General features: G+C 38.7%; 2 protein-coding genes across 19 annotated transcripts in view; one reads left to right on the forward strand and one right to left on the reverse strand.

Annotated features, from left to right (window-relative positions):
* AUH (AU RNA binding methylglutaconyl-CoA hydratase) overlaps positions 1–17,208 on the reverse strand; it is a 112,408-nt gene extending 95,200 nt beyond the window's left edge. The window contains exons 1-3 of one of the 2 annotated variants that reach the window (XM_026792898.2): positions 16,898–17,208; positions 7,840–7,907; positions 7,655–7,742 (exon numbers count right to left, since the gene is read on the reverse strand). In XM_026792898.2, the coding sequence (XP_026648699.1) occupies positions 7,655–7,742; positions 7,840–7,907; positions 16,898–17,129 (388 nt within the window). In that variant the 5' untranslated portion in view covers positions 17,130–17,208. The remainder of the gene's footprint in view (positions 1–7,654; positions 7,743–7,839; positions 7,908–16,897) is intronic. The other variant, XM_026792897.2, reaches the window with a different exon arrangement.
* A 37-nt stretch (positions 17,209–17,245) lies between these two features.
* The window catches only part of LOC113459173 (uncharacterized), a 30,984-nt gene continuing 20,770 nt past the window's right edge, over positions 17,246–27,459 (forward strand). For 6 of the 17 annotated variants that reach the window (XM_074532463.1, XM_074532464.1, XM_074532465.1 and 3 more), the window contains exons 1-2: positions 17,248–17,529; positions 18,011–18,074. The gene's annotated coding sequence lies outside the window, so the exon portion shown is untranslated. Of the gene's footprint in view, positions 17,530–17,944; positions 18,075–25,793; positions 25,915–27,459 lie in introns of all 17 variants that reach the window. The other 11 variants (XM_074532474.1, XM_074532475.1, XM_074532476.1 and 8 more) reach the window with 6 other exon arrangements.

The raw sequence follows: 27,459 nt of genomic DNA on the forward strand, positions 1-27,459 counted from the left end.
TGATACTAAAGGAGTAACTAAACTGAAGTTGTCATTAGAGAACTTCCAAATTGGAAAAGGACACACAATATTTCCTACACAAGTCTTAAGAGCACACAAGGTAGGAAGAGTGAGTCATCTAAACAGAAGCCATACACAAGCCTTAAGAAAAAAAATCCTGCCCCTCAAGTAAGGGATAGAAAAAAGAACCAAGTAGTTACAGATTTAGTCTTTTCTGCTGAAGATATTCCACTTTAACTTTTATAGCATACTTATTACACAGCTCTGGTCACTACTCACTCAACTGGAGAAAAATCTTCCTGACTACTTTTAAGTTAGCCTATTTTTTACACAAGTTCCTCTGACACTCTATATAACTAATCCAACCTCAATTCATAGCTCTTCAAGAATAAAGGTCTTCCCTCAATCTTACTTTGAAAAATCTGGACAATAAAAAAAAAATCTGGAAAATAACTGGATATGTAGGTTAACTTAGGCTCTCTGCCAGTTCCCCTCCTCAGTCAGATAGGGAAGAAAATACAATTAAAAGCTAGTGGATCAAGGGAGATCACTCATTTGCTACCATCATGCCCAAAACAGACTGGACTTAGGAAAGGTAAATTTAATTTAGTGACAATAAAAGGTAGACAGTGAGAAACAAAAACAAAACCTTCTCCCCACCATTCTTTCTTCCTTTTTTTCCTGGCTTAACTTTGTTACTAACTCCCCCACCCCTCCCCACCGCTGTGTGAAGCAAAAGGGAGGAGGAATGGGGCTTGCAATTCAACCATAACACTTCATCCCTGCCATCTCTCCCACACAATACAGTCTTTCCCAGGACTTCCCACAGGAGACACAGTCCTTCAGGAAATGCTTCAGCATGGTCCTTTCCACAAGGCACAGTCCTTCTCCAGCATTGGTCCCCCATGGGCCACAACTGCCAGAGCATCTGGTCCTGTATAGGCTGCAGTCCCACAGGTCACAGCTCTGCCAGGGCCTTGCTCCTGACTGAGCTCTTCATGGGCTGCAGCTTCCATCAGGGTGTGTCTACCTGCTTCATCCTGGGGTTCCAGGTGGTTCCATGGTGTGCAGTGTGGATATCTGCTCCAGATTGGTCCTCCATGAGCTCCAGGATGACAACCTGTTTTGACGTGGTCTTGTCTTTGGGCTGCAAGGGAATCTCTCCTTTGGCACTTAAGCACCCTTCCTTGCTTCTGATCTGAGGGTCTGCAGGGCTGCTACTCTTCCATTTTTTTCTCACTCCTCTCTCATGGCTGCTGCACATGGCTCTTTACAATTTCTAATATATATGTTATCAAATAGATGCCACCAGCATCTCTTAAAGATTCAGCGTTGGGCAGTCACAGGTCTGTTTTGGAACCGGATGCAGCTTGCTATGTCAAGTACCAGGACAGCTCCTGGTCTTTTCTCAGAGAGGCCCACGTGAACTAAATATATTAGTTTAAAAGCTCTATTCCCATCTGGAGAATAACCTTCAGAAAGCTTAACAAATGGTAATCAAATTCTATCACTTTCTCAATTAAGGCATTGCACCAACCAATGAGAAGACAGACAAGTGATTCTTAACATAAAATTTCCTAGTTGATTAGATGCTAATTTGAAGACTGCATTGTTAAGTACAGTCTCACCCAATTTCCTATCATATTCTTTGTGCCTGCTCCCTTGTCAGGAATGGGTCAGTCTTCTGCAAATCAAAAAAATGAACCTTGTTAGATTTTCATATTCTTACTGAAAAACCTCCTGGAAAACTCCATTTTACATTTTTTAGCTCTGAAAAATCCACTGTCATTCTAATTACTTCTGAAATTTAGTATGTGTTGTCAGGTAGTAGAGGAGCATTTGGAGTTAGATAACTAACATACTTCCAAAAGAAAGATACTTAAACCAGTTTTTCTTACTGGGATTTTTTTCTGTATATAGACTAGAGGATCAAACCTCAATCCTAACTGCACTCTCTATTGGCTCAGTTGTTCAACATGTGCTCTAGAATATAATGACGGGAATTAATCATCCAGAAACACAACATCAAAATTAAGAAGCAAAATCATCTACATTGGACAAAGCAAGCTGTAGAACCCAAATGTAACAGATGACTGTGCACACTCACAAGACAGAGCTGCCACATGGCTGACCAACCTAACGTATTTCATGTCACTGATGTTGATCTAGGAGAAATGCAACTGTTGGTTGAGTCTAATGATCTACAGCACTTGGCATCTGAACACTGGTGAAAGCTTGGAATGAGAAAGAGGAAAGAACCTAGCTACAGTCTACATCATAAGGCATTTATCTGGGGAAATGAAAGGTACATGCAGCAACAGAAATATTCAGAAGACACTAAAACATCTTCATGTGTGATCTGAATGCTTAAGAGGGAAGAGTGGAGTAATACACAAAATCTTTTCTCAGTTTCTGGTGCAGGAGCTGAAATCTGGAGAACCAAATATGATCTGGGAAAGCATACACTTCTCCTTGCTTGCATAACAGAGACAGCAAGAAAAAAGGAGATTACACCCACAGTAATACCTCCCCTACTACTCCTGCTAGTTCTATAAAAATAAGAGTAGGTCAAGTATTTGAAAGCTATTATGAAACTCCTCTACTCCTCCATATTAAAACTTCATAAACAAAGAAGTCTTCAAGGATCTGCTCTACCAGGCTTGTCTGCTTCATAAACTTCTGCCAGAAAAACTGCACCAGCTGGAAGTGGCAGCCGGGAATTAAACTCCATATAGCCAATTCAACTCTGATGGAAACAAAATTTTGATGCAGACAAATTATGCCAACAGGAAAAGCATTTGGGTTGGCTTTACTCATACCACAGATTCAAATGGTGATTTTTTTTTCTGGCACAGAGATTTCTTCTGCTCTTCCAAGAAGAGACTTTATTGGCCAAGCTGCAGTAACTTTTAGGTCAAAGTGGTTTAAAGAGCTCAAATACCAAAATTTTTCAAACTGTCTTGAAAGACTGTTACAAAAACAGCAAAAAGTTAACTGTCTATATTCTGATATCTCTCAAAGATTTTTGAAATAAAGTCTCCAAAGAACAGTAAAAATTGCTCCAAAGCTTGCTCTCTTTGTATGCACACATATACAAAGCAAATAACCCATCAACCTCACAATATCTATCATACAGTCCAGCTCACTTTGAAAAAAACAATCCTGAAGAGAGACAGTTCTAAACACTTACCCTCAAAACACAGTCACCACAAAAGTCTCAAGAAGTTACAAGTTACAACATAAAGCTCTCCTAACTCTCCCAGGCAAATCAAAATCCAGAAGCAGTGTGTTCCTCTATTGCTTCTCTCCTAAAGGAGATAGCTTTTATTCTGCTTATCAACAGAGAACAGATGGATGCAGGGAAACTGAGAACAACTCACATGTGGATTTTTAAGAGAAATGATCTGTGACTGGACATGGACAGTACGAGTTAAGCAACTGTCCTGGTTGCACCAGAGGTACTACTCTGAATGGTAAGTAGCAAGGGCTTTTATTTATTAGCATGAGCTGTAAATTGAACCAATGGACTATGGGCCAGTAATTTACTACCTGAAATACAAATACTACCTGAAATACTACAAATACATGAAGAATATGGTTTTTTATGCTTTCTTGACTGGACATGAAGAGGGATGGAGGAACATGACATAACCAAGAAAAACAACAATACAAGGAACAGCAAGCAAAAAGGTAGAAGCAAATGAATATAATCAGAATCTGTTTCTTTAATCACTATAACCATCAACACATAAAACTGTTTAAAAGGAAAGATTATTACTTGATCCCATAGTTTTCAATTGCAAAATATAGCATAATCCCTATTTCTGACATACTGACAAGAGTGGGTGTGATAGGAAAAAACAGGAGAAAGCAGGAGACCTAGAACCACACAGCAGTCTTCAGCTTCAGCCAAAACATATCCAAATGTAAAATTCTATAGTAACGAGAAGTTTTATAAATATTATCTCAACTTCTATTCAAAGCCTTAGAAAATTGAACAACAAAAGCTTTAAGGTGCAGTATTAGCTTGTTCAATTCTTCAGACGAAAGCCATTTTCATACTCTCTGAAAACTGAAAAAACTGCTCTTAAGCAAGTATTTTATTTGTACTTTTTTCTGACCTCATGTAGTTAAAATCAGAAGAAGCTCTAAGACCATTTTCAGAATAACTCTGATTGAGTAGTGAGGTCGGACCAGATGACATCACTGAAGTCTCTTCCAACCTTATCCACTCTGCAAACACACCAACACAAAATTAGATTTTGAAACAACTTGTGGATACTGCTTCCTCTCTTCCTCACAGTACTGTATCATCCAACACCGTTACACAGACTTATCTCTACAAATATTTTGAAGATGAAAAAAGCCTAAAAATCTGCTCACAAAAAGCACCTCAGCAGTATCACTAATACACATATGTTAAAATTATATTAATAATGAAAAATCAAGCTATTCAAATTGCCTATGTGAATGTAATTTGCCACCTTGTGTGAACACAGCACAGCCCATCATTACTCGATCACAGACATTTTACACATGGGACATCTGCCTTTTTCCATCCATAAGCCTATGCCTTCCTATAGAATGGAACACTGCCAGGAAATAAAAAGACTCCTTTACAGACCCATCTACAATGGCTGCAGAATGGTGCAAGTACACAGCCTCAGCTTACATAGGCCAGGACTGGTCATACATGTTCACTCCAGAAAGACCAATACTTAACTTATTTGATTTCAGATGTAGAAAGAAAGGAGCCAACAAGTGACTCAGTGCCAGAGCATTTCTAATGGAAGCACAAGAAGCCCTTACAGACATAATTACTCAAAGAAATAGCCTATGCATAATCACAGACACCCTTAACCCCAGACATGCAAGGCTTTGATTTCTGGGTGTCTCTTTTGATCAGTGCTAGAGCATTAATGAGGAGCTTTCTGCACCCATGGATGTACGAAGTACTAAAAAGGAGACACAAAGAAAAGAGTAGGTAAAGACTCACAGTGAATTTTTATGCAGAAATAAAAGGATATGATTTCTGGCACATCTCTACATTCTTTTATACAATTCCATTTTTGTCTCCCTCCTATTTCACTGTGTGAAAATATCATAATTTGAAATCATACCCAAATCTACATCAGTCATCAAAAGAGTTTAAATATTTTAATCATACACACTGCTACTTTCAGAAAAATGGTTGGATGTCATGTTTTGTGGACTAGGCCTTAGAAGGAAACAAGACACATGGCTTGTGGCTTTCACAGATATGTGTTGATAGCTAAGGAATGGCAGGATTTAATGATCTTGGACTTCATTCCACACATAAAAGGTAACTACAATCCAGGACAAAGTTTCCCAATACACTGTCTGTAAAACATCAGATGGTGGACCAAAAAATAATCATAAAAGTGTATTTTTAAAAACATACATTCCCACACATGTTAGGAAGAAAACATTATTGAGGAAATACAAATAAATAAAAACATTCCAGGTTTAGCCTAACTAAATAGCACTATAAGGCACAAGAAAATGTGACATTTCACAAGATGATCCTTGCATTTTTTAAGGAAATTAAATGTTCTTGAAGTAACATATTCTCCTTTAACATTTAAGTTTGAAAACACTTTCTTCTGTTCTACTGAATTTCCTGAGTCCCCTCCAGAAACTGCCTTCTTACATCCAGTATGTTCCTCTCCTCATCTTGCTTCCCCCTAAGCTGTTAACCTGTTTTTTCCAGATCTCACTATGCTTCCTTTATTATCATTCTCTTTAGAGATACCCGTTAAAGTCACCTAGGTCACCTACTAAAGCAATCCATCCATCCACTGTGCATTTTCATCTATTTTCATTAACAAACTCTGCTTCAGGTACTCTGTTTCATTCTAAATTTCAGTTACCACTGTTAGAACACCATTTATTTCACTTGTTCAGATACAGGAATCTCCTTTCTTAGAACACTTGTTTCAACCATCACTTTTTTAAAATTAGAGCCACCTAGTTCACACCCTGTCTCTACTCCCCGGGTTAAGATCCCAATATAGCTACCCAGCCTTTGTCTTTCACAATCTTCTTTTCAGGACTGATTTTCCTTCCTCATGTCCTGGTATGTTCTCTGTTATTATGTCTTAATACATACTCTGAATTGCTTGGCTTTCTAAGCCAGATAAAAAAGCAGCAATGAGCATGTTAAATCTTTATACCAAAACAGCTTGGAAAAGACAGCTAACAAAGAATACTGGAAGCATACTTGAAGCTCATAAGTACAATAATAGAAGCATACCTGAGATAGTCTCCCTTAAAATCAGTATTTCTGCCCTCCTATTTCCAATAAATCACTACTACAAAATTCAAGAATGTCAAATAAAAAACATTGTTAAAAAACCTCAACAGCCATCTTTTTATTTCAAGTACATAACATTTAACTTGAAACACTATTTGCATGTGTTGCTCTGATGCTTCTTTCTTGATCAGTTTAAAAACTAGAGGTTTTTTTCAGAGATGACTAAAACTTAAAACTTCTTGATTTAAAACAAGATACAAACTTTAAATTAAATATGCTGATTAATACACACACATTTAACCTATTTATATGTATTACTAAGCACTGAATTGATTATTCCCTTTTTTCCAAGACAATTATTTTCACAAGTCTTGTAAGTGAAAACTGTATCAGCATAAGAATACACCTAAGAAAAGCCAGAAGAAGAATTTTAAACTCAACTAAAAGTGCTTAGGTACGCTACATATTTAAAAACTGGAAAAACTATTTTGCATTTAAAACTAAACTAATTATGTTATTTGGGCTATCAAGAATAATAACTACAAAAATGATCAGAAAAATAAAATTTCAGAACTGATCTCCTCTTTCTTGACAGTTATATTAATGTATTAGAAAGAACAAACTGTTCTTGTTCTGTTCTCTTGAACTGTTCTCTTGAAAGAACAAACTGTTCTTTTACTTCTGTCTTCCGTTTCAAATGGATGTAAATTAAATTTGAATAAAGTAAGATCTGGTTGAAACATTTTTAAATAAGAAGTCTATTCGCTTGATATTCATAAAATATACTCTGTATGAATTGATCTTGACTTGTCAGCAAATTCTGCTTCCCAGCATCTGGTAGCTGAGAGCTCTTGCTTTTCTGAGCAATTTGGCAAGATTTATATACTGTTGAATTTGTGGGCTGGGATGTGTGCTTTTTGTTTTGATTTGTTTTTAATTTGAGAATACATTCAGCCTGCAGTAACATGCATATTCATCATGAAATTTTAAGTTTACATATGTTTCTTTAACTAAAATTTCAAGTTAATACATTTAAAAGAAAGGTTTGATACAGCTTTCTACAAAGCCTCTTTATATGGCCGCAAATTATTTGCACCTCATTCTGAAATACTGGCATGAGTTTCTAGATCAATTAACTGATTTTTCACTATCATGGTTAAACTATTATATATTTTGAAATAATTTATGACAGAGAAGAAATAAACCAAATATTTGATTTGTCTTAGCAATCAAGGAAAATAATTTAAAAATGTTTTGTTTGTTACTGAGATTAATATATGAAAAAGACATGTTTCCTTGGAATCTGGGCCTTTTTTGGCTCTTTTAGTGCAATAAGAGAATACAGATTTCCAGCTTTTTAGGAAAATTAAGTTTGCATACCGGCACAGAATATCCCCGGGACTTCACTCCGGAATACAACAGTTCGTACTTTCTTATCAGATTTCAAAGCATCCACAGCTTTTGACATCTACAGAGAAAAGGAGGAAGGGGAATCACCAAACACTTTTTAAAGTGCTTCATTCCAATACTTCACCTTTATAGTAAAAACTATTCTTTTCACTTACCATTTTTACAAGATTTTTACTAAGTGCATTCTTGGCATGAGATCTGTTTAATCCAAGCACCACAATTCCTGGAGAGGAAGAAAGATCACATCATTGTTACAATGGAGTGAAATATGCATCATCTATGTAAATTATTATTATTTTGAAATTATACAAAAGGCATTGAGGATTAAAAAAAATGCTAGTGTAATCACTACTGAATTTCTGAAAGAAAATAAAATTATTTATTCTTTTCAATACTCAACAGAAATTACACTTGCTTTAATAACAAAAATAGGGCTATAACATTGTTATGTGGAAACAGTGCTTACAAAGGTTGAATGTAGAACTACACAACTGCATGCACAAATTTCATGTTTCTGCATGAAGTGCTGACACGTCATAGGAAAGATGCTTAATTGTAAAGCACATATTTCCATATTTAGAGAGACTATCTCCAGAGACTTTTTAAAGCATGAAGCGCTATCAGAGCAAAGACCAGCAACTCTGCTACAGGTAAAAAGAAGTCATAAACATGGAAAGAATGCCACCAATGGGAAAAATTGGTATTTTTGTTTAAAAAGGAAAAAAACCAAACAAAAACTTCTCTCTGAAACACAAAAATCAAACTCAGTGCTTGGTACATGGCTCCAAAGACACAGTCAAAGCTCCCTTAGTCCAGTTAAAAGATCAACTGTCTAACTGATTACCTGTGTGTTGGTTTGAATATTGCAGCAGAAACAAAAATTTTCTTTATTATGCCCCACTCACCTTAACAGGCATGAATATCAAAGAGGAAAATTCTGAAAAGTCTATTTTGGCAATGCCTAAGTTTATCACAATTATAGCAATCTTTTAGAGAATTACTGCCTGAATTCACACAACTGCCTGAGTTCAAAACACCAGCACACAGTCCTGATCCTGCCCAAGTAACATTTTATCAGTCAGGACCTTTTATGCAGAAAATGCAAGGATAAGGGCGAAAATAGGACTAGGGCAGGGCCAGGAATGAAAGGCAGAAAGGAAGCTGTGTCTCAAACAAAAATGCCCACAGTATTGCCACCAACCTATGATATGAAAAAACAGAATTCCAGAAACTCATTGTTTGCCCAGGTGATTACTACTTCACCACTCAGCTTTGAATGTACAATCTATACATAATTATGCTCCTGTAGCCTTCCTTGTCATCTCAGCGCATACTGTTTCTTCTATTTCTGGAAGACCTGTCCTCCCTTAGGACTGACCCATTAGCGTCTGAGCTCCCTTCCTCTCCTTCCTCTGGCATGCACGTGGCACACACATGCACACAAGACAAGATTTAAAAGAGCTCCTGCTCCTTCTGCAGTTACCAATTTGAAGACAAAGTCTTCCATTTGTCAGCTACCACTGTCAAGATTCAAACAAAAAGAGTGTCAAATGCAGTAATAAAGCACACATGCCTTTCTTGCTCTTAAGGTACAGTCTATTGTTAAGTATAGATACCTCCTAAAAGGGGAGTGGAGCCAGGTCAACCCAAATGACCTTCATTCCTTGTTCTACAAGCCTGAATTCCCACACTTACACCTGTGGCTGGAGATACTCAAACAGGACCACCCACAAAGGTCGCTACTCAGCACTTGCATAGGAATCTGTTTACATGCTGTTAAGCAAAAAGGAATGGTAGTGTAGCACTTTTCTTCAGCTGTTACAACTTCTTCTCCAGGAGGAGGATCACTCCAAATTCAAATATTCCATATGTTCAACACAAGTAGATCAGGCAAAAGCATCATCCTACGTTAAAGCAACAAAAAGACCCTTCATCCTGACTTCACGTTGATTTTCAGGCACTACAAATCCCATGCTTGAATAAACTAGAGATGCTATTACCCCAAATCATACTTCAGTCAGAAAATAGCATCCTTTTCAGAAACATGTTATACTCAATGGCAATAACACTTAATGACACTTGAATTTTTCTTCTTCCCACTGGAACTGAAAGACTGCTACTCCACGACCAACAACAGTGTAGTCAGAAGGAAGCTCCACTTAACAATAAGCAATTTAAAGATTTTTTCCTACAAAGGAATTATCCTTGAAGACAAATCATACATGTCAATTTTTGCTTAGCAGTGTTGTATCAAGTCATAAAACTATCACTTCTGCTTTCTTCCACAGGAAGTAAAAGATAAAGATGACACCCACCTAGTTGTTTTCATTTAAGAAAAATGTTTTTCATTTTTTATGAAAAAAATATGAAGCAGAAGTACAAGAGGAAAAGTATAAAAGGTTTTCAAGGGATATCTACATATTGCAGTGATATATATACAAAAGACATGCCTTACAGTCACATTTGAATCATTATTGTTCTGATATGCCATTACTACAAGATCTGAGCATCCTGAGGATGGAAAGGACCTTAAAGATCATTTAGTTCCAAGCCTCCTGCAGGGACACCTTGCACTAAACCAGGTTATCCAGAGGCCCATCCAACACTGCCTTGAACATCTCCAGGGATGGGGTATCCACAGCTTCTCTGGGCAATAACTTTCAGTCCCTAAAAGTAAAGAATTTCTTCCTAATATCTAAACTAAACCTGCTCTCTTTCAGTTTTAAGTCCTTCTCTATCTTTCTTACAGGCTCCCTTCAGAAAATGGAATGTCACAGGAGGTCATCCTGAAGGATGAACAGTTCCAATTCCCTCAGACTTTTTTTATAGGAAAGGTACTCCATCCCTCCAATCATATTCATGGCTCTTCTGGACCAACTCCAGCAGCTCCATGTCCTCCCTGTGCTGGGAGCCCAGAGCTGGATGCAGGTTCCAGGTGGGCTCTCCCCAGAGCAGAGCAGAGGGGCAGAATCCCCTCCCTGCCCTGCTGCCCACGCTGCTCTGGATGCAGCCCAGGACACGTTTGGCTCTCTGGGCTGGGAGTGCCCATGGCTGGCTCATGTCCAGCCTCTCACCCACCAGCACCCCAAGCCCTTCTCACAGAGCTGCTCTGCATCTGCTCATCCCCAGCCTGTGCTGATACCATGGGTTACTCTGACCCAGGTGCAGTTCCTTGCACTTGGTCTTTTTAAATTTCACGAGATTCTCATGGACCCACTTCCCAAGTTTGTCCAGCTCCCTCTGGATAGCATCCCATCCTTCAGGTATGTCAACTGCACGACTCAGCTTGGTATCATCTAAAAATTTGCTGAAGGTGAACTCAATCCCCTCATCTATGTCATCAATGAACATACTAAATCACAGTGGTCCCAGTAGAGACCCCTGAGGCACACTGCTTGTCACTGCCATCCATCAGGACCCTGAGCCATTGCCCACTACACTCTGGATTCCACCATCCAACCAACTTCTCATCCACTGAAAAGTCCATCCATCAAATCCATCTCTCTCCACTTTAGAAACAAAGGTGTTGAGGAGAACTCTGCAAAAGGCTTTCCAGAAGTCCAGATAAATGAAATGTGTAGCTATTTCCTTGACCATTGATGGAATTAATTCCATCATTCAAAGTCAGTGGGTTGGTCAGGCAGGACGTGCATTTGGTGAAGCCATGCTGGCTGTCTTGAATCACCTCCCTGTCCTCCACGTGCCTCAGCACAGCTTCTAGAAGGATCTGTTCCTCACAGAGAGGAGGCACAGAGGTGAGGCTCATGGGTCACTAGTTCCCAGACTTCAGCTTCCCGTCCCTTTTCAACATGGATACAATGTTTCCCTTTTTCCAGTCATGGGGGACTTGACCTGAGGGCAGCAACTCTTCAATAATACCTGTTACATTGACTAAATTTAAAGCATTTAATCATGGTTCATTTTTCCTAAAGCATACACATATATATGTGGTTTCTGAAATCCTTTAAAATAAACTGTTTGAAAACTCTACCTGTGAAAGAAAATATATTAAAAAGTAATCATTAATAAATAGAAGTAGAAATTAGTAGTAGTACTATAGTAGTAGTAGTCTTTGCTTTGTTGGTGTATCTGTATGGTCTCAAAAATGTGAGAGTTCTACTAAGAAGGAATAAGCATTCACATAATGCCAAACCAAATATTAATGTCATAGTTTTTCCTTGGAGTCATCCCCACATTATTTCTGGGACACACTTCAGCACATAATGTGCATCTATTAAAAATACATATGCCTACTGAAAACTAACTTCATCTTAACTGGCTAGGCTCTCCAAGAGACAATGATTCCCAGTGCTGTCTAATATAAGCAGCAATATTCCTGTATACTGCTTTCCTAGCCAACCATTAGAGGCAAAGCATACATAAATGTACAATATATTTCTACTTACAAGTTGCCCCTGTCAAAAGAGAAAGCTACTTGTAGTATAACTATCAGCACTCAAAAGAAAGAGGAAATGCATCTTATATTATTAAAGTTATATCATAAATACGAAAGTTATATTATAAAATGAAATCATAGTAAAAGTAAGAAATGTCTTCCACTGAAATAAGAATATATACGTATCTGGAAGATAGTTTTAAAATATTCATAAATTTCCAGAAACATTCTGGTTTCAAAGCATATACTACATTTAATACTTGAATAAAGTGAGGAGATTAGATCCTGGTTTAACTACTGTTTGTATCAGCACACAGGAGATCTTACTTTTAATAATGTTTTTTATCTCTTTTATCTTGCACTGTTAGAGATCAAAAGATCATCCTCAGTGTTTGGTAGAAACACATTTAAATGGTTACTTAAAAATTAATCTTATCTTTAAACCAATATTAGACATTGTGCCAGAGTTTGAAATATTCACTACATCTGCATATAAAGTACTTGCAGAATTCTTTTTATTTGTATTTATTTTATTATTTATTTGCATTAAATACACACACACAAGTCATTTTTCATAGTTAAAAAAATATTTTTAAAAGTCTGAATTGTGCTTTGAAAAGTTGAAGGGGGATCAAAGTAAGTTAATTTTAAGCTTGTTTCACTTAACTACTCAGATACACCAAGGCAAACAAGTAGACTTAGATGTTTATTATTCTGAAGTAGCTTCTTAAGCAAAACAGGAACATATGGTGAATATATCATGCACAATTCTGGTGGCTTTCATTAATTATCTTAAAGAAGTATTTAAGTGAAAAATCACACAGATGTGTACTAACCAGCAGTTTTTAAAAGCACCAAAACACTCTTCAAAATCTCCTATCTCAGCCTGTTTCACCTCTAAATTCTGACCTCTTTTCTGCACTTCTTAAGTTAATAAATCTCACCTGCTCAGCCTTGCTTTAAACACGGCAAAGGGATGGGAAGTTCTTCCAATTTATCAGCTAGCTATCACATCAACCTCTGAGCAAACAACTTCAACCAAGACTGTATTTGTTTCTGCCCATTCCACGTATATTAGAATTCCAACTGATGAAGACCAAAAGCTGTCTAATTCTAAACTGAACCAAAACCAGCTGGGAAATTTGACCATAAGGAGTCATTCTAGTGTAAAATCTAAATTTTAAAAATATTTATATCACATTCCAGCAAGTGTCACCATCACACTGGAATCAAGACTAAAAAGATTTTTCTCCCCATGGCACCTATAACTTAAAAATCCAAAGCACTAAGGTCATTTAAATTTGTAATGGGATCACTAATGTAATTTGGCTAATTTCTAGAATGTGACTAACAATAATACATTTCAGCCCCAGTGATGATCAAATAAAATCTCAAAAAAAGTAAAAGATATATGCTTAATTTTAAAAAAATTAATACACTGACAGTCATCTTTACTCACAGAAAACTGACACTAAGAGCTTCACAAGCTGCAACATGGGCAGAATATATAGGTATTTTTCAGTCACATTCCTCAAAAACCCCCCACCTGTTGTATTCTAGTTCTGGTCAGATTTCAAATTTGGAAGCTGGAATGCCTTGAGTTAAAATTCCAATAACTAGCCTTTGCAAATACAGTCTCGTTTGACTTCATGTTTAACAACCTCTCAAGACCTGGGGTATGCAAATCACATGGAAGTGATATGAAGCACAACAGTTTGCTACTTTGCCTACAGGCAAAGATTTGTCTAGTGCTACAAGACATAGGCCTGTACGTGAGGCAGGTACAGCCAGTTTTCCTTCCTCCCGAGTATCCACAGTCCTCTCTGAGCAACGTGGAAATGCTTGGCATGTGCAAGAGCACAACCATAGCATCAACAAGCATGAACGTGCCATAGGAGGCAGTCAGAGAGCAGGGTCTGAGCATGCACGCACCAAGTCAAGAAGTATGTAAGGGGATGGTGTGATGAGGCCACGGGGCACCAGAGTACCGTGTGGGGAAGCCAAGAACATGAAACGGTAGATCAAGGAATGGCAGGGTAGAGAAGAGCAAGAAAGACCAGAGGGGTGTTTACAGAGCTGCCGTCCTCATTAAGCAGAGATATTACATGCTGTAAGTAGGGAAATATAGATAAACTTGGTATACAAGGTGAGGAGAAGAGGGTGTGCTAGCACGACAGGGAGGAAGTAGAGCCATGTTACTTTTGTGGAAATGTTGCGTGCTCTTTGTGCTGCTGAAGAAGGCATATGAAGTTAATGTCTCCTTCTGGCCTACTTCTACATCCTTGTTCTTATCTTTTTCTAACAAACAGTGTTTGTTTCTGTGTCCTTCTGAAAGACAATACCAAAGAAAATTCCTTCCGCTTAAGAGAATTCATTAATTAAGAATCCTTCCTTATGATAGCAAGAGCTGCTTTAACATTACAAATACTATCTCCAAGTTTTGGGGCTCTAGGCTACATATTCAGTATGAAACACCTTCATAACATTATAAAAACAATGATTCCTGGCCAATTCAACAGCTGGAACACACTGCCTAATTCTATGTTTGTTGTGTAATAAAAATAAAAGTTGATTACCATGTAAGATCGTGATATTTTCTACCACTTCTTGGTAAAGCACAAAATAAACAAAGAAAAACACTCTTCTAACATTTTACAAACTCTTCTTTGCTCCTGTCTTGTCTCTTCCTTAACTTAAAATAATCCCAAAAGACTCTGGATAGATGTTTGAAACTAATTCCAAGTTTCAGAGTCAGCTGGAAAAACAGGACTAAAGTAGTACTTTTTAAAGGAAGTGGAAAGAGTTGGAAACAGAACTACAGAAGATAATTTCAGGACCAGATTATATCATCTTTACTATCAATCCTAAATAATGATAAAAACCTGCCCTCAGATGAAAGCACAACATCAGTTTTCCCTTGAAAATGAAAGGATAATCATCTAAGCTCATACTAAAATTCAAAGTTTTAAAGTTACCTCTCTGTATATGTATACAAATCTATGTACAGGCATACTCAACTCATTGGCATTTGCTTAACTGCCAGTAGGTGTGAAATAGCTGAGTTAATGTGCTCACAGACATAAACTAAACTGTACATCTCAACACATGGTGGTTCCAAGATATATTCTCCATGTAAAGAGATTCATATGCTGCAGATACCAAAGCTCTATACTATGGCCCTGTCTGTAAAAGCAGGTATAACATCATGGCTAGAGAAATAAATCCTCAGGAACAGAGTTTGCACTTGCTTTCTCCTCCACCTTTCTGCTGCATTCACAAGGGAACAAATTGACAAACACCAAAGGAAGTGGAACACTTTCAAAATCCAGACAGCATCACATCAGAAGAGGAAGTACAAAGTGTCTGTGCTGTGATGCACTGGCTGCACGTCATTAAGGAGCGCAGAATTTTATTTTTTTTTTTGACCAGGTGAGTTAATAGAAGACTCTTGGTATAGCTGAGTAGAAAAAAGTGAGTACTAGTTGACAGCACTAAAAGCAAGGAGGAAGATGACATGATTACTAGGAGAGTGGCATGAGATAAGAGAATACTGAAGCCATACCTTCCACAGAAAGCATGGATATCAGTTTTATGCTCTCTCTGCCCCCTGCACACAAGCGCAAAACTGATGTCTGAAGCAGCATGATTCCAGACATTTGCTGCTGAACTTCATTTTCTCACAATTAGAGTAGCAAACAGATGCCAGTTCACAGAGGTGTACCTCACAAACATAGTACATATACTGCAGCACTCTGGAAAAGAGGAGTGATGCTGTTGACACACCTCAAGAACAGGACATCCACAGCAATCTAGACAGGCTCATGGAGTGGGCCCATGGGAATCTCATAAGTTTTAACAAGATCAAGTGCAAGGTGATTCAGCTGGGTCAGGACAAACCCCAGTATCATCACTGACAGATGCAGAGCAGCCCTGTGAGAAGGACTTGGGGGTGCTGGTGGGTGAGAGGCTGGACATGAGCCAGCCATGGGCACTCCCAGCCCAGAGAGCCAAACGTGTCCTGGGCTGCATCCAGAGCAGAGTGGAGAGCAGGGCAGGGAGGGGATTCTGCCCCTTTGCTCTGCTCTGGGAGAGCCCATGTGGAACCTGCATCCAGCTCTGGGCTCCCAGCACAGGGAGGACATGGAGTTGTTGGAAAGAGTCCAGAGGAGGCCACCAAGATGATAAGAATGGGACACCTCTCCTATAAAGAAAGGCTGACAGAATTGTAACTGTTCAGTGTAGAAATGAGAAGGCTTGGAAGTGACCTAGTCGCAGCCTTCCAGTACCTGAAGGGAACCTACATGAAAGATGAGACAAGACTATTTATAAGGACATGTAGCAACAGGACAGGGTGAAATTGGTTCAAACTGGAAGAAAATAGGTCTAGATTAGTTAATAGGAGGAAAATCTTTCCTGTGAGGGTGATGAAGCACTGGAATAGGTTGCCCACCGAAGTTGTGGATGCCCCATTCCTGGAAGTGTTCAAGGCACGGCTGGATGGGGCTCTAAGCACATCTGGGTCCCTGCCCATGGCGGAGGAGTTAGAACCAGATACTATTCAACGACCTTTCTAACCCGAGCCGTTCTACATGAAGAGCCAAGAAGGACCAAGCTGACCCAGTTCTGCCACTGCCATATCGGCAGCTCCCAGCACTCTGCGACGCAACCCCGGCCGCGGTGACAAGGAGGAGGAGCCTCCGCTCTCTCCCCGCCCCTCACCGGCGGGCAGCTCCCCCAGGGCCGCCCTCTCTCTGCCCCGCAGGGGTCACCCCGGCCAGGCCGGGATGGCAGGTGCTCAGCCGCCTTTCCCTCGTTACCTTTGTGCTCATCATCCAGGTACCGGACGCGCAGCTCCTCCTCTTCCTTCGCCTGGGAGCCGTAGCTCCTCCCGGCCGAGGGGAGAGCGGCGGCGGCGACGCCTCCGCGCAGCGGGGGCGCGCGGTGGCCGGTTCGGCCGAGGGCGGCGAAGGTCGCGGCGGCTGCGGCTGCGAGCCTGAGCCGGGCGCGCAGGAGGCCGAGCCCGCCCAGCGCCGCCGCCGCCGCCGCCATCGCTGCTGCCGGCGCCGCCTCAGCCTCTCGCGGCCCCGGCCCCGGTCCCGCCGCCCACGTGACCGGCTGCGGCACGCACGGGGCGCCGCTCCCCCCCGTCTCCCCTCCCCTCCTCGCGCCGCCGCCGCCGTCCGGGGCCACGGGGAGGGGGCGGCTCGGCGCGGCCGGGCCCGGCTCCTGCGCGGCCCTATCCCGGCTGGGGAAAAGGCTTGTCAGTCAGCGGAAATCTGAAACTTGACAGAAAACCAGCCCCATCCTGGGCCGCGTCAAAACCAGCGCGGGCAGCGGGGCGTTCTGCCTCTGCTCCGCCCTGGTGAGACCCCACCTGGAGCACTGCATCCAGCTCTGGGGTCCCCAGCAGAAGAAGGACAAGAAAATGAGTCCAGAGGAGGCCATGAAGGTGATGAGGGGTCTGGAACACCTCCTCTACAAAGACAGGCGGAGGGAGCTGTGGCTGGTGAAGAGATGGGGAAGAGAAGGCTGTGTGGACACCCCACAGCAACCTTCCTGTATCTGAAGGGAGGTTCATCAGGTTCTGTAGTGATAGGACCAGCAGTAAGGGGTACGAATGAAGAGATGAAATTTAAGTGAGATTTTGGGAAGAAGTCCTTCACTGTGATAGTGGATGAGACGCTGGAATAGATTGCCCAGAGAAGCTGTGGGTGCCTCAGTCCTCGCAGCATTGAAGTTGAATAAGGCTTTGATCAACATGGTCTAGTGGGAGATTTCTCTGCCTATGGCATGGGAAGGGGGTTGGGACAGGGTAATCTTTAAAGTCCACTCCAACCTCTTGACATTCTGTGATTTTCACACAGACTTTGAAATATGCAGGTGCATAGACAAATTTCTCATCAGTAAAAACAGATGTTTAATTTCATCAGGACTTCGTGATACTGCTGGAAGTTGTGCAGCTTGTTTATTCGCGGTGAACATCCCAGCTTAAAGGTAACGTGCTCAGGCTTTGTTGTGCTGTGTGTGGTGGCACCAGAATGAGTACTCATGAATTCTGCAGCACTTGCTTCTTCCCCCACATCAGCCATGGCAAGGCCTGGTTGTGGCATCAGGACTGAATAAAGAAAGGAGCTATGGTTAATAACAGAAATCAGGTAGCACATGGTTCTGTATGCTGCAATAAAAGACTGCTTGAATTGGCCATCCTCCTGTTTTGGGGCTCTCAGAATTACCATTGTGTTGCAAAACTAAGGATCAAATTAATACGCCTTGGTGTTTAGAGTTGAGTTTAGGTCTCTAAGCAACGCTGCCATGGTGTCTGCTTTGCCCTCCATGCACACCAGCAGACATACCAGCATGAAACAAGTCAGACAATAAAAGCAGTAACAAATGGAGGTTCAAGGTGTTTGCTGTGTTTTGTTGTAACTTCACATGATTCAAGACTGCTATGACCTGTTTGAAAATGGTTGAAATTTCAGCAATGCATATGTTAATAACATAACAATTTAGTTTAGCCAGAACATGCATTAGATATAAAAGAAGTTGACTTGTTTCCTTACACAGGACCTGGCAAAGGTTGTTGTAATTGTAGTTAATGCAGGTCAGTAATGAGGCTCTTAAAAGTTGTGAAGTTTGTCTTTTTCAAGTTTATTTCCTTCAAATTAGCCCTTGAGAAGTGAAAACATGCCTTTGAGCCACCCTGTGCCATTTTCATCATTCAGTGTTACTTAATCAGGGGAAGAAAGCTGTACTGCTTCAGAACAGAGGCTCAGGTGAAGCCATTTTGGTGGTTGTTTTGGAGAACTAGCTACTGCATTCCTTCATGCGGTTGCTCAGCAGCTCCTCCATGCCTTCCTTCTGGAGAAGCGAAAGTCTAAAAATAATGTCCTATTTGTTCGTGTGGAGCACCATGAAGGGCAAATGTGCATGTGGGGGGAGGAATAGGCAGGCTATCGCCTTGCATTTATTATGTTTTACTGTTTAAACAGGGCGATAGCTTGTGATTCACAGCCCTTTCCACTGTAGAGCCCGCAGTATGCCAAAGGCTTCCAGTGGAAAGAAATAAAAAAAATTTGTTTGCAGTTGAAGAACATTTTAGTTTATGGGAAGGAATTTTGAAACATCATATCAAATTACATCAAGAGAGACAGCACCATTCTAAAAGATGCAGAAGATAAAAAGGCATTAAAAGCAGAACTAAATTCACTGCCACGTTGTAATGTTGTCTTGAAGCTGAAGGCAGACATTTAGTCATATGCAGTGGCTCCCAGACTGAAGAACTAGTGAACACGTTTCTGAGCAAAGGTCAATAAGCACAGTCAAGCCAACAGATTCATCTCCATTGTAGAAACACACAGTCATTTTTACAACAAAGTGTTTTGGAAATGCAATTTTCTTTTACATGCTGCTGTCTGATTTTACTTTCTTTGTGTAAGAAGTGAAGAGAAAATTTAATTTCTGTTCATTTTTTCTCTGTTAATATGTAAAACTGCATTATGTGATATGCATATGTGTGGTTTATTGTAGTCACTTAATTCTACACTGCATTTTGTAATACTGTGAATTCAATTCCTCCCATTCCCTGAAATGCAAGCAAAATTCAGGACTCAAAGTTTTCCATGTTCTCTTGTTCCCTGATTTTTTCACTGTAATTTACTTCTAAAACACAGCTTTGGGGTCATAGCAGTACATGAAAGATAAAGTATGTTGACATGGAGATTATAATTTTAAGATATATCCTAATTTTAAAAAATGGAGCAACTGGAAAACAATTGTAACTACTTAAATAACATGTCACACTTGGTAGCCTGATTGCTGCCGCTGCACACAGATATCCAAGTGTTGATGCTTGGTGATGGGTGAAATAAACTGATTATAATAAATCTTGATTCAGCCTCCCCTATGTCCACAGAAGCAGGGAATGAAAGTAGAACCAGTGTAGATGAAGACTAGCTCACGAAATTCTCTGTGCTCAGCTCAGCTTCTAGTACAGCCTCAGTCATCATCTAATCCGAGGGGAAAACTTGAAGGTCCTTCACCCTAATTAATGTTACATTTGAAGCTGCCTTGAAAACCTTATTTACATCAGGTTACAGGTTCTCACAGTGTACAGGACTGAAACTGGCAGGTGAAATGTGCAGCCCCTTTGGTAGCTTGATTATGGCCTTTGTTTGATAATGTAATCTGGAGGGGAGTGGTTCGGGCTTGGGGTCAGGACAGTACTATTGCAGTTTACACAGCATGGGGCAGAGGTACAGAAATTGGGAGACTGTTTATGTGGTTTGTGGAGAGAAGTTTCTTCATAATACTATTCTGCATGTGTTGGTGGATGGCACCTGCCATGGTTCATTTTCTAGAGGAACAATCTCACTCTTAATTAGGTGTGACAGAAGCACGTGATCTCTAAACTTCAGATCTGAATTAAGTGCCTAAAACCAAAGAGTGTGAAACTACTTGTAGATGTTCACTTAGGGATCTAGTGCTATTAAAAATGCTAATAAATCATTTAAAATGAGACAGAAAAGTAGTTGCATTTATATATGCAGCTTTAATGTGAACAATTAAAGGGTTCAGGCAGTATGTACAATGAAGCAGGAATATGGGAAAGGAGTCTCACCTAATTCTACGTTGTTCTAATTTCCTTACATTGAGGTATGTAGATGAGGTATAACAAATGCTTTCATTTTCTCTGGATGAGCACATCAGTGTCAATGGGTAAAGTAAAAAGGGAGCAATTTTTAGAGAAAAATGTAGTGTCCAATTTTGGCTTTTCAAACTAAGTCCTTTGTCTGTCTTGTGAATTGAAAAGTAATCATCTCTGTAAAGGGACTGTGATATTTGAGAGTGAGATCTGTCAGCTATCCGTCCTCTAAAGTTGGTTTGCAAAGGTTGTTTCAATTCCACACCACCCACCAGAAGCATTTGTCTCTTTTAGTTTTCACATATTTGGTTTTTATCAACAGTAGGATTTTTCTGATTATTGTGTTATACAGTTAGTACACTTGCGTTTCCAATCTTGATTTTTACCTTTTGTAAAACCTTTTTGATATTTTAAAACTGATAATGAGAAAGACATAACCCTTGTTATGTATGTATTATTAGTAAGCATAGCACACACAGCACGTTCCCTTTTTTGGCACTAAGCCTATTCAATATGTTTTGCAGGCAGCTGTTTCCTTAGATTGTCTATTTTCTTTCTTCTTAGTGCAGCTTTAAGACTGTAATGCCATGATATAAAATGTTCTTACAACTTATTTTTTCTCTTCAGGAATTACTCCTACTAAACTTAATCTACTTGGGTATCCTTACAAGCTTGCTTACTTGGAGCTTGTTACCCAGCTCCAGCCCATGTTATTAAGCTCTACCTATGTGTCGCTCATGTCTTGGAGCACAGAGCAGATTTTGGCTTTGAATAATGTCAGCCCCGTTTATTTCTGCATATACTCCTTCATCTTGAAAATAGAGACAACTGCATTGGATTAATATAATGGAAAAGTGCATGGCATATGTGAGCCAATTACAGGGACTTCTTAAAATCCTACTTCCCAAAATTGTCGGGGCATTCTCTTCAGATCACAAACAAGACATAATGCTAAGACAATTACAGGAACACAAACATGCTGAGCAAGGCCTCTTCCATGAGTAAATTTGCACTAGCAGCCACAGGGCTACAGCTCTGTAATAGTGGAAGATCGGAGCCTAGGGAGGCCCTTAGGTACTTGAAACTGGATATGAGCAGATATTTATTAAATAAAATTTATAGAATACTTTACTTTGAGGCAGGGTGCACAATTTATCCTTAAAGGACATTAAATTTTTTATGAAGTTAGACATAAACACAGGTACTGAAAACAGAGAATTTACAGACAATGAAGATTCTTATAAAACTATATATTTATATGTAGGTCCAACTCTCAAATATGTACTTGCTGATACATCTTCTTCCACCAAATTTTTTAAAAAGCTTTCTCATGTTTTTAAAGTAGCTCAACACATCCGAAAATTTACTGAGCCAGGTAAATAACTACGCGTTCAGGCAAACTGCAAACCAATCTAACATCATTTAGTACTTTTCTTACAGTGGATGTACCCTGTTCTATTAAGATTGTTAAAATAATTTCTTTTCTTTGTGATCAGGCAAACCTTTATCTGAAGCAATACATCATTTTCTTATCTATATCGTTCTGAAGAACACCAGAGCCAGCAGTGATGTTAACTGTGCTGAGAGAATCTTTGCTTTGGCAACAGGCAGGGCAAGCTCAACTGTAGTATAGATGGGCCAGTAGAAGCTGCACAAGAAGCACTGAAACCAGGGAGAACACGCTAATATAATCAGCATTTGATTTAAGGTATTTGACATGAAATTCTAGTAGAAAATGGATTTCCTAATTTTATCAGGGTACTTTTATGTGTTGTGAAAGGCTGTCAGGGCTGCTGCTAAGGAGACAGTCATTATTGTCAAATCTGTGATGTCAAGAAGGATAAAATAGAACTAGGTGTTAGCCCACAGAAAGAACCATTTTGCAACAAACAAATACTGTCTTCATCAAAACAGAACCATCAACATTGTCTAAACGCAGAGAGTGAGGTTTTCAACTATGCAAGTATTTGGTGAAGTAAAAGGGGAAATTAATCTGAATTATATTTTTAAACACTTTTTAATTAAAGTAATATGAGACATTCGAGTACAACTCTCAATGAAACAAATTAAAAATTTCTATCACATATACAATGAGGAGATGAAAAATATTTTAATACTTCTGTCCTCATGTAATGTAACTTCTAGTGAAGAGAAGTTACGAAGAACCTTTGCTCTGTTTGAAAGCAATACATTTGTCGTGAAAGCTAGCTCACTATGAGGATCTAAGAGAAGCCTGGTCTTTTATGCTCAAGTAATGTAAAAAAAGTAACAGAAAAATGAAAAACACTGCATAGCCTGTTTTTATTAGTTGTAATTCTTTATTACTCTCCATGAGCAGGCCAGGAATTAAGATGTATGCTGCATCATAGTATTTCCTTACATCATATAATTTTTGCATATGATGTAAGTATAACTTACATCATAGTATTTCTGAATACCATAATTACATTTCTTTTCTGTTTAGCTAATTATTTTAAGGTTTTTTTTGGGGGGGTGTCTAAAAACAAAACTCAGCTTGCAGTCATTGTACTATAGATAATACATGAAGTTTAAGGTATTGTTCACTTTTTTTGCTAAAAACTGCAGCATTTTTAAAGAAGATAATTGCATAGTTACTGCTTGAAAAATATTATGCATTATGCACAAATCACTCTAAAAAATGTGAGCTTACATTTTACGACAAAAAATGCATTTGTGTTCATTACCTTTCCCTTTTAGTCTTTTATGATTAACAGTATGCTGTGCAGAGTTTTACTGAATACATTGCATTCTTTCTAAAGAATGCCTCACATCGATTTTCGCATTGTATGGAGAAAACATGGGAATTTTTTTGATCTTCTCTTCATTTTCATTAGATTAAATTACGTTTTACACTCTACCCTTAACTATATTTTTCTGCATTCTTTATTCTTTACATACTGATACAATTAAGATACTCTGGTAAACTGAATAAGCATTTTCAATGAAAGCAAATTCAGTCCCATATAGAATTCTTCTAATGTCACAAAGAATATGCATGACTTTATGACTCAAATTTCCAGGACAGAGCAAAGGTTAAATAATCACATTCTTCCCATCTCACATGGATTCAAGAGTAGATGAGTTGGGAAACTATGCAAGCAAAGGACTCTGTCAAAATGGATTCATCATAACATTTCTTCTATTTAATCACTGCATTGTAAGTCACTCGTCTATGTAAGAAAGCAGGATCCTTAAGATCAAGAACAATGAACCTAGCATTTGGTATATGAAAAACAAAGCATATGAGAAACAAAGGAACATATGCACTAGCTGGCTAGCATACACTTATGTGCCTGGTCACAGAATCAATGCAGAGTTATTCACCAACAGCCAGTGAGCTTCCAACACAGCATTTTTCAGATTTCTAATTTCTTAGCATTCTGTTCCATGTAGGTAAAGCCTTATAAGGGCTATATAAAATAAAGGCCTCGTTACCTTCGTAAAATCATGGCTGAGGCCTGTTACTTAGGCTAAGTGGAAGGGAGCTATGGGAGAGTGAGTAAGCTGGCATAGGGATAGAGAGACGAGCTCCATGACTGCCCTGTGTCCACATCATAGTGGTGATTGGTTGTGCCTTAAAACTATGTAAACTGATAACCAGCTAACTGCTTAAAAAGGCCTGGTTTTTGCAATAAAGCAGTTCTCCTTTGCACCTGCCTGGGGACTCTGTGTCACTTTGCTTCATACAGCATTCCATAAGGAATTTGTTTTTGTAGTTCTGTAAATAATAGGATCTCATATATTAATCAATTTTTGCATTTTTAAAAAACTAAACATCAATTAAAGAAAACATATTAAAAAAAAAACAAAAACCACACCACCTGTTTGCAAAGTCATAGCATTTTATTTCTAGATGACCTATCTTTTTGTGTATATTGTTTTATGTCTGGGAGGTGAAATTATAATCCTGTTCCTTTGTGCACGATGAAGTATGTTTTACCTGCTAAGCAGAACACAATATACCATATATAAGTCTCAAAAAAATGTAAACCAAATTTTCTAGAGTCAGTCAGTATGTTAAACTAATATTGCCACAGCCTTCTGCTTCAAAAATGGCCCCTAACATTCAGAAACTTTGCAGCATATGTGCTGTTTCAACAGTGTACCTGGAAAAAAAGTTAAGAATATGGTTTTCCTCTTCATTGAAGTCTTTCAGACATGCCATTATCCTGTGAAAGATGCAGTCTACCAACAGGTGAAAGAAGTAGAAGTATGAACAAGAATGGGGCATTTCTATATTCTGAAACATTATTTTACAACTACTTAGAGAAAAAAAGGTTCCCAAGATGTTCAGAAGAGCTAGTAAACACTGAAAACTGAAATATATATTTAACACAATTGGGTACATTGGGACAGTTCCACGTATTATTCTTAATCCATGTATTAGTCAGGCTGTAATCATGACAATATTGATATTTTGTGCAGTGGAGGTATTGAATATCTCAGCATCTTTCTACTATCTCATCTGGGCACCTTCTGCCAGCAAAACTTAAAAGGAATCTGTTATACTTCTGTGAATTCATGCATCTTGAGCAGAGCAAGACTACGCAATCCTCCCAGAATTGCGCAGAAACTTAAAATTCACCACAGAATAAAACTTTTGTCGTTTTCTTTGTAGTTTTGATGTCAGCACAGCTTCTGATTCCTCAGTGTTACTGTGAGTCTTTTCAGTATAGTTTCAATTGTATGCGCTGTAGGATCAGATTGGAGCAAGATGGAACCACTGAAGTCTGCTTTGACCCTGGAATGAGATTTTTACTTAAGTTTCTTATGTCACTTGTAGCTCTTTAGTCTGGAAAATAGAGAGTAGGTATTTGACCCAACAGAAATCTGCATCCATGTGTTTATCTGCATTATACTCAAGGTCCTTCATAACAACAGAATTCAGCTACAGAGAGTGCCATTTGCAGAAGACAGACCTTTTTTTTCCTTCATTATGTAAATTGGATTTTGCTGAACTAAAAAGATTTTTTTAAGTGCTTTTTTTGATTCATTATATTAAGCATATAGAATTTCTTAACAAAAACTTACTAAGGCAAATTAATCTACAGCCATATTTATGAACAGTTGCCTGTGTTCCAGTTTTTCAAAGTTAAGCCTGAAATGTTCCCAGCATGATTTTTCAGAGATGGTGAGAGCCAACTACCTCTACTGAGCCTATGGAGCACTGTGGTAAGTCGTGAAAACCACCGTGTTTTGAGTTAAGTACACATGAATAAGACTAATGAATATGTCTGAAATTTTTGGCAATGTCCAAGTTCCACAGAGGTTACATCAAATATGGTAAACATCTGAAATAAATAACCGCTGTATGGTCCATCGTACAGAATTTTAATGCTAAAAAGTGGAAGTGTACTCAGCATTTATATTCCTTTCTCCACTTTTTTAATAGTCTAATGAAATCTAGACTCTAATTAGTCTAATGAAATCTTGCTTGCTCATGATCTTTTTCCCTTTTACTCAATCCTGTGTTGGATTCATCATAATCCTGTGTTTAAAGCATCAGTCTGTTGTCATGGAAGTGATTAATGTTACAAATTCACTTAGAACTTCATAACGCAATCAAATATTTTTTTAAAAACTGACTGGAGAAGAAGAAAATCATTCAGATACTAAAGCTTGGATAACAACATGAAAGGAAAAATACATAGGGATATACAAAGAGTAAGTGTTTTATTACTGAAGTCTATTGAAGGAAATTTCTGTTTCAAATATAATGTTGTTTTTAGAATTGTATGTAAAATACATGTACAAGTGTATCATATAACCAACATTGAACTATTACATATACCAAAACAAAAGTACACAAAATAGACACAGTAGTCAACAAGAAGTGAAGATTATAAGTGGGTTTTTTAATGTTAATGATTAGAAAATAAATATATTTTAATTAAGAGTTGGTACGTATACTCTTTATTCATTACTGGAAAAGTTAATTGAAGTACCATTTAAAGAGATATTCATATTAATGTTGGTATGTTCACAAAATGACATTTCTCTAAAATCAGATTTTGCGTGTCTTTTTAGTCATTTTTACTGTATCCAAGTCTTCAATTACATGTGTTGGCTGAAACTTCTTGCTAGCTATATTATGTGGTCTGTCAGACTTGTCAGATACAGTATGTCTTCGAGTAAAAATGCACTTACAAGATGCTCAGTGGCACCAAGTGAGCTGCATTCCCATTCCCACCATAGAATGTAACCAGCTGTTACACTTTTACTAATACAAAACTAACAACAAAGGTAATAAACAGATAATTGCAAGAATTTGAAGACAGCAATTTTGGAAAAAAAAATTAAGGAGCTGCTGCAGCCTTCTGAATATATTTGTTCAAATCCCATCAAGTGGCAAAGCAATTTGTTTCTTCATAACAAGACTGAACAGCTTTGTGGATGGGATAAAGTATTTAAAATATATTTCATCAGTATTTCCCTATTGTCTAGCTTAGTTTGTTGCCTGCTTACATTGCTTTTTTGGCTATACCAGTTTTAAAATGCCCACTTTTCCTCGTGGAGGTTCCAAAAACCTGTGGAGCCCAGCAGTGCACCTAGGTGTCCTAAAAACTGTGTGTTGAAATATTCTCTATCATGATGCCTCTGTCATGTTTGTACAGAGTAACAAAGGCCAAAGTGCTTACATTAAAGATATGTCATACAGGCAGGCCTCACAAAGGGTGCAGGTGGACATGTAGAATGTAGACCCTTTTTGTTCTGTAC

Source organism: Zonotrichia albicollis, chromosome Z (genome assembly GCF_047830755.1).
Source record: "Zonotrichia albicollis isolate bZonAlb1 chromosome Z, bZonAlb1.hap1, whole genome shotgun sequence".
In the NCBI taxonomy this organism is placed as follows: Eukaryota; Metazoa; Chordata; class Aves; order Passeriformes; family Passerellidae; genus Zonotrichia; species Zonotrichia albicollis.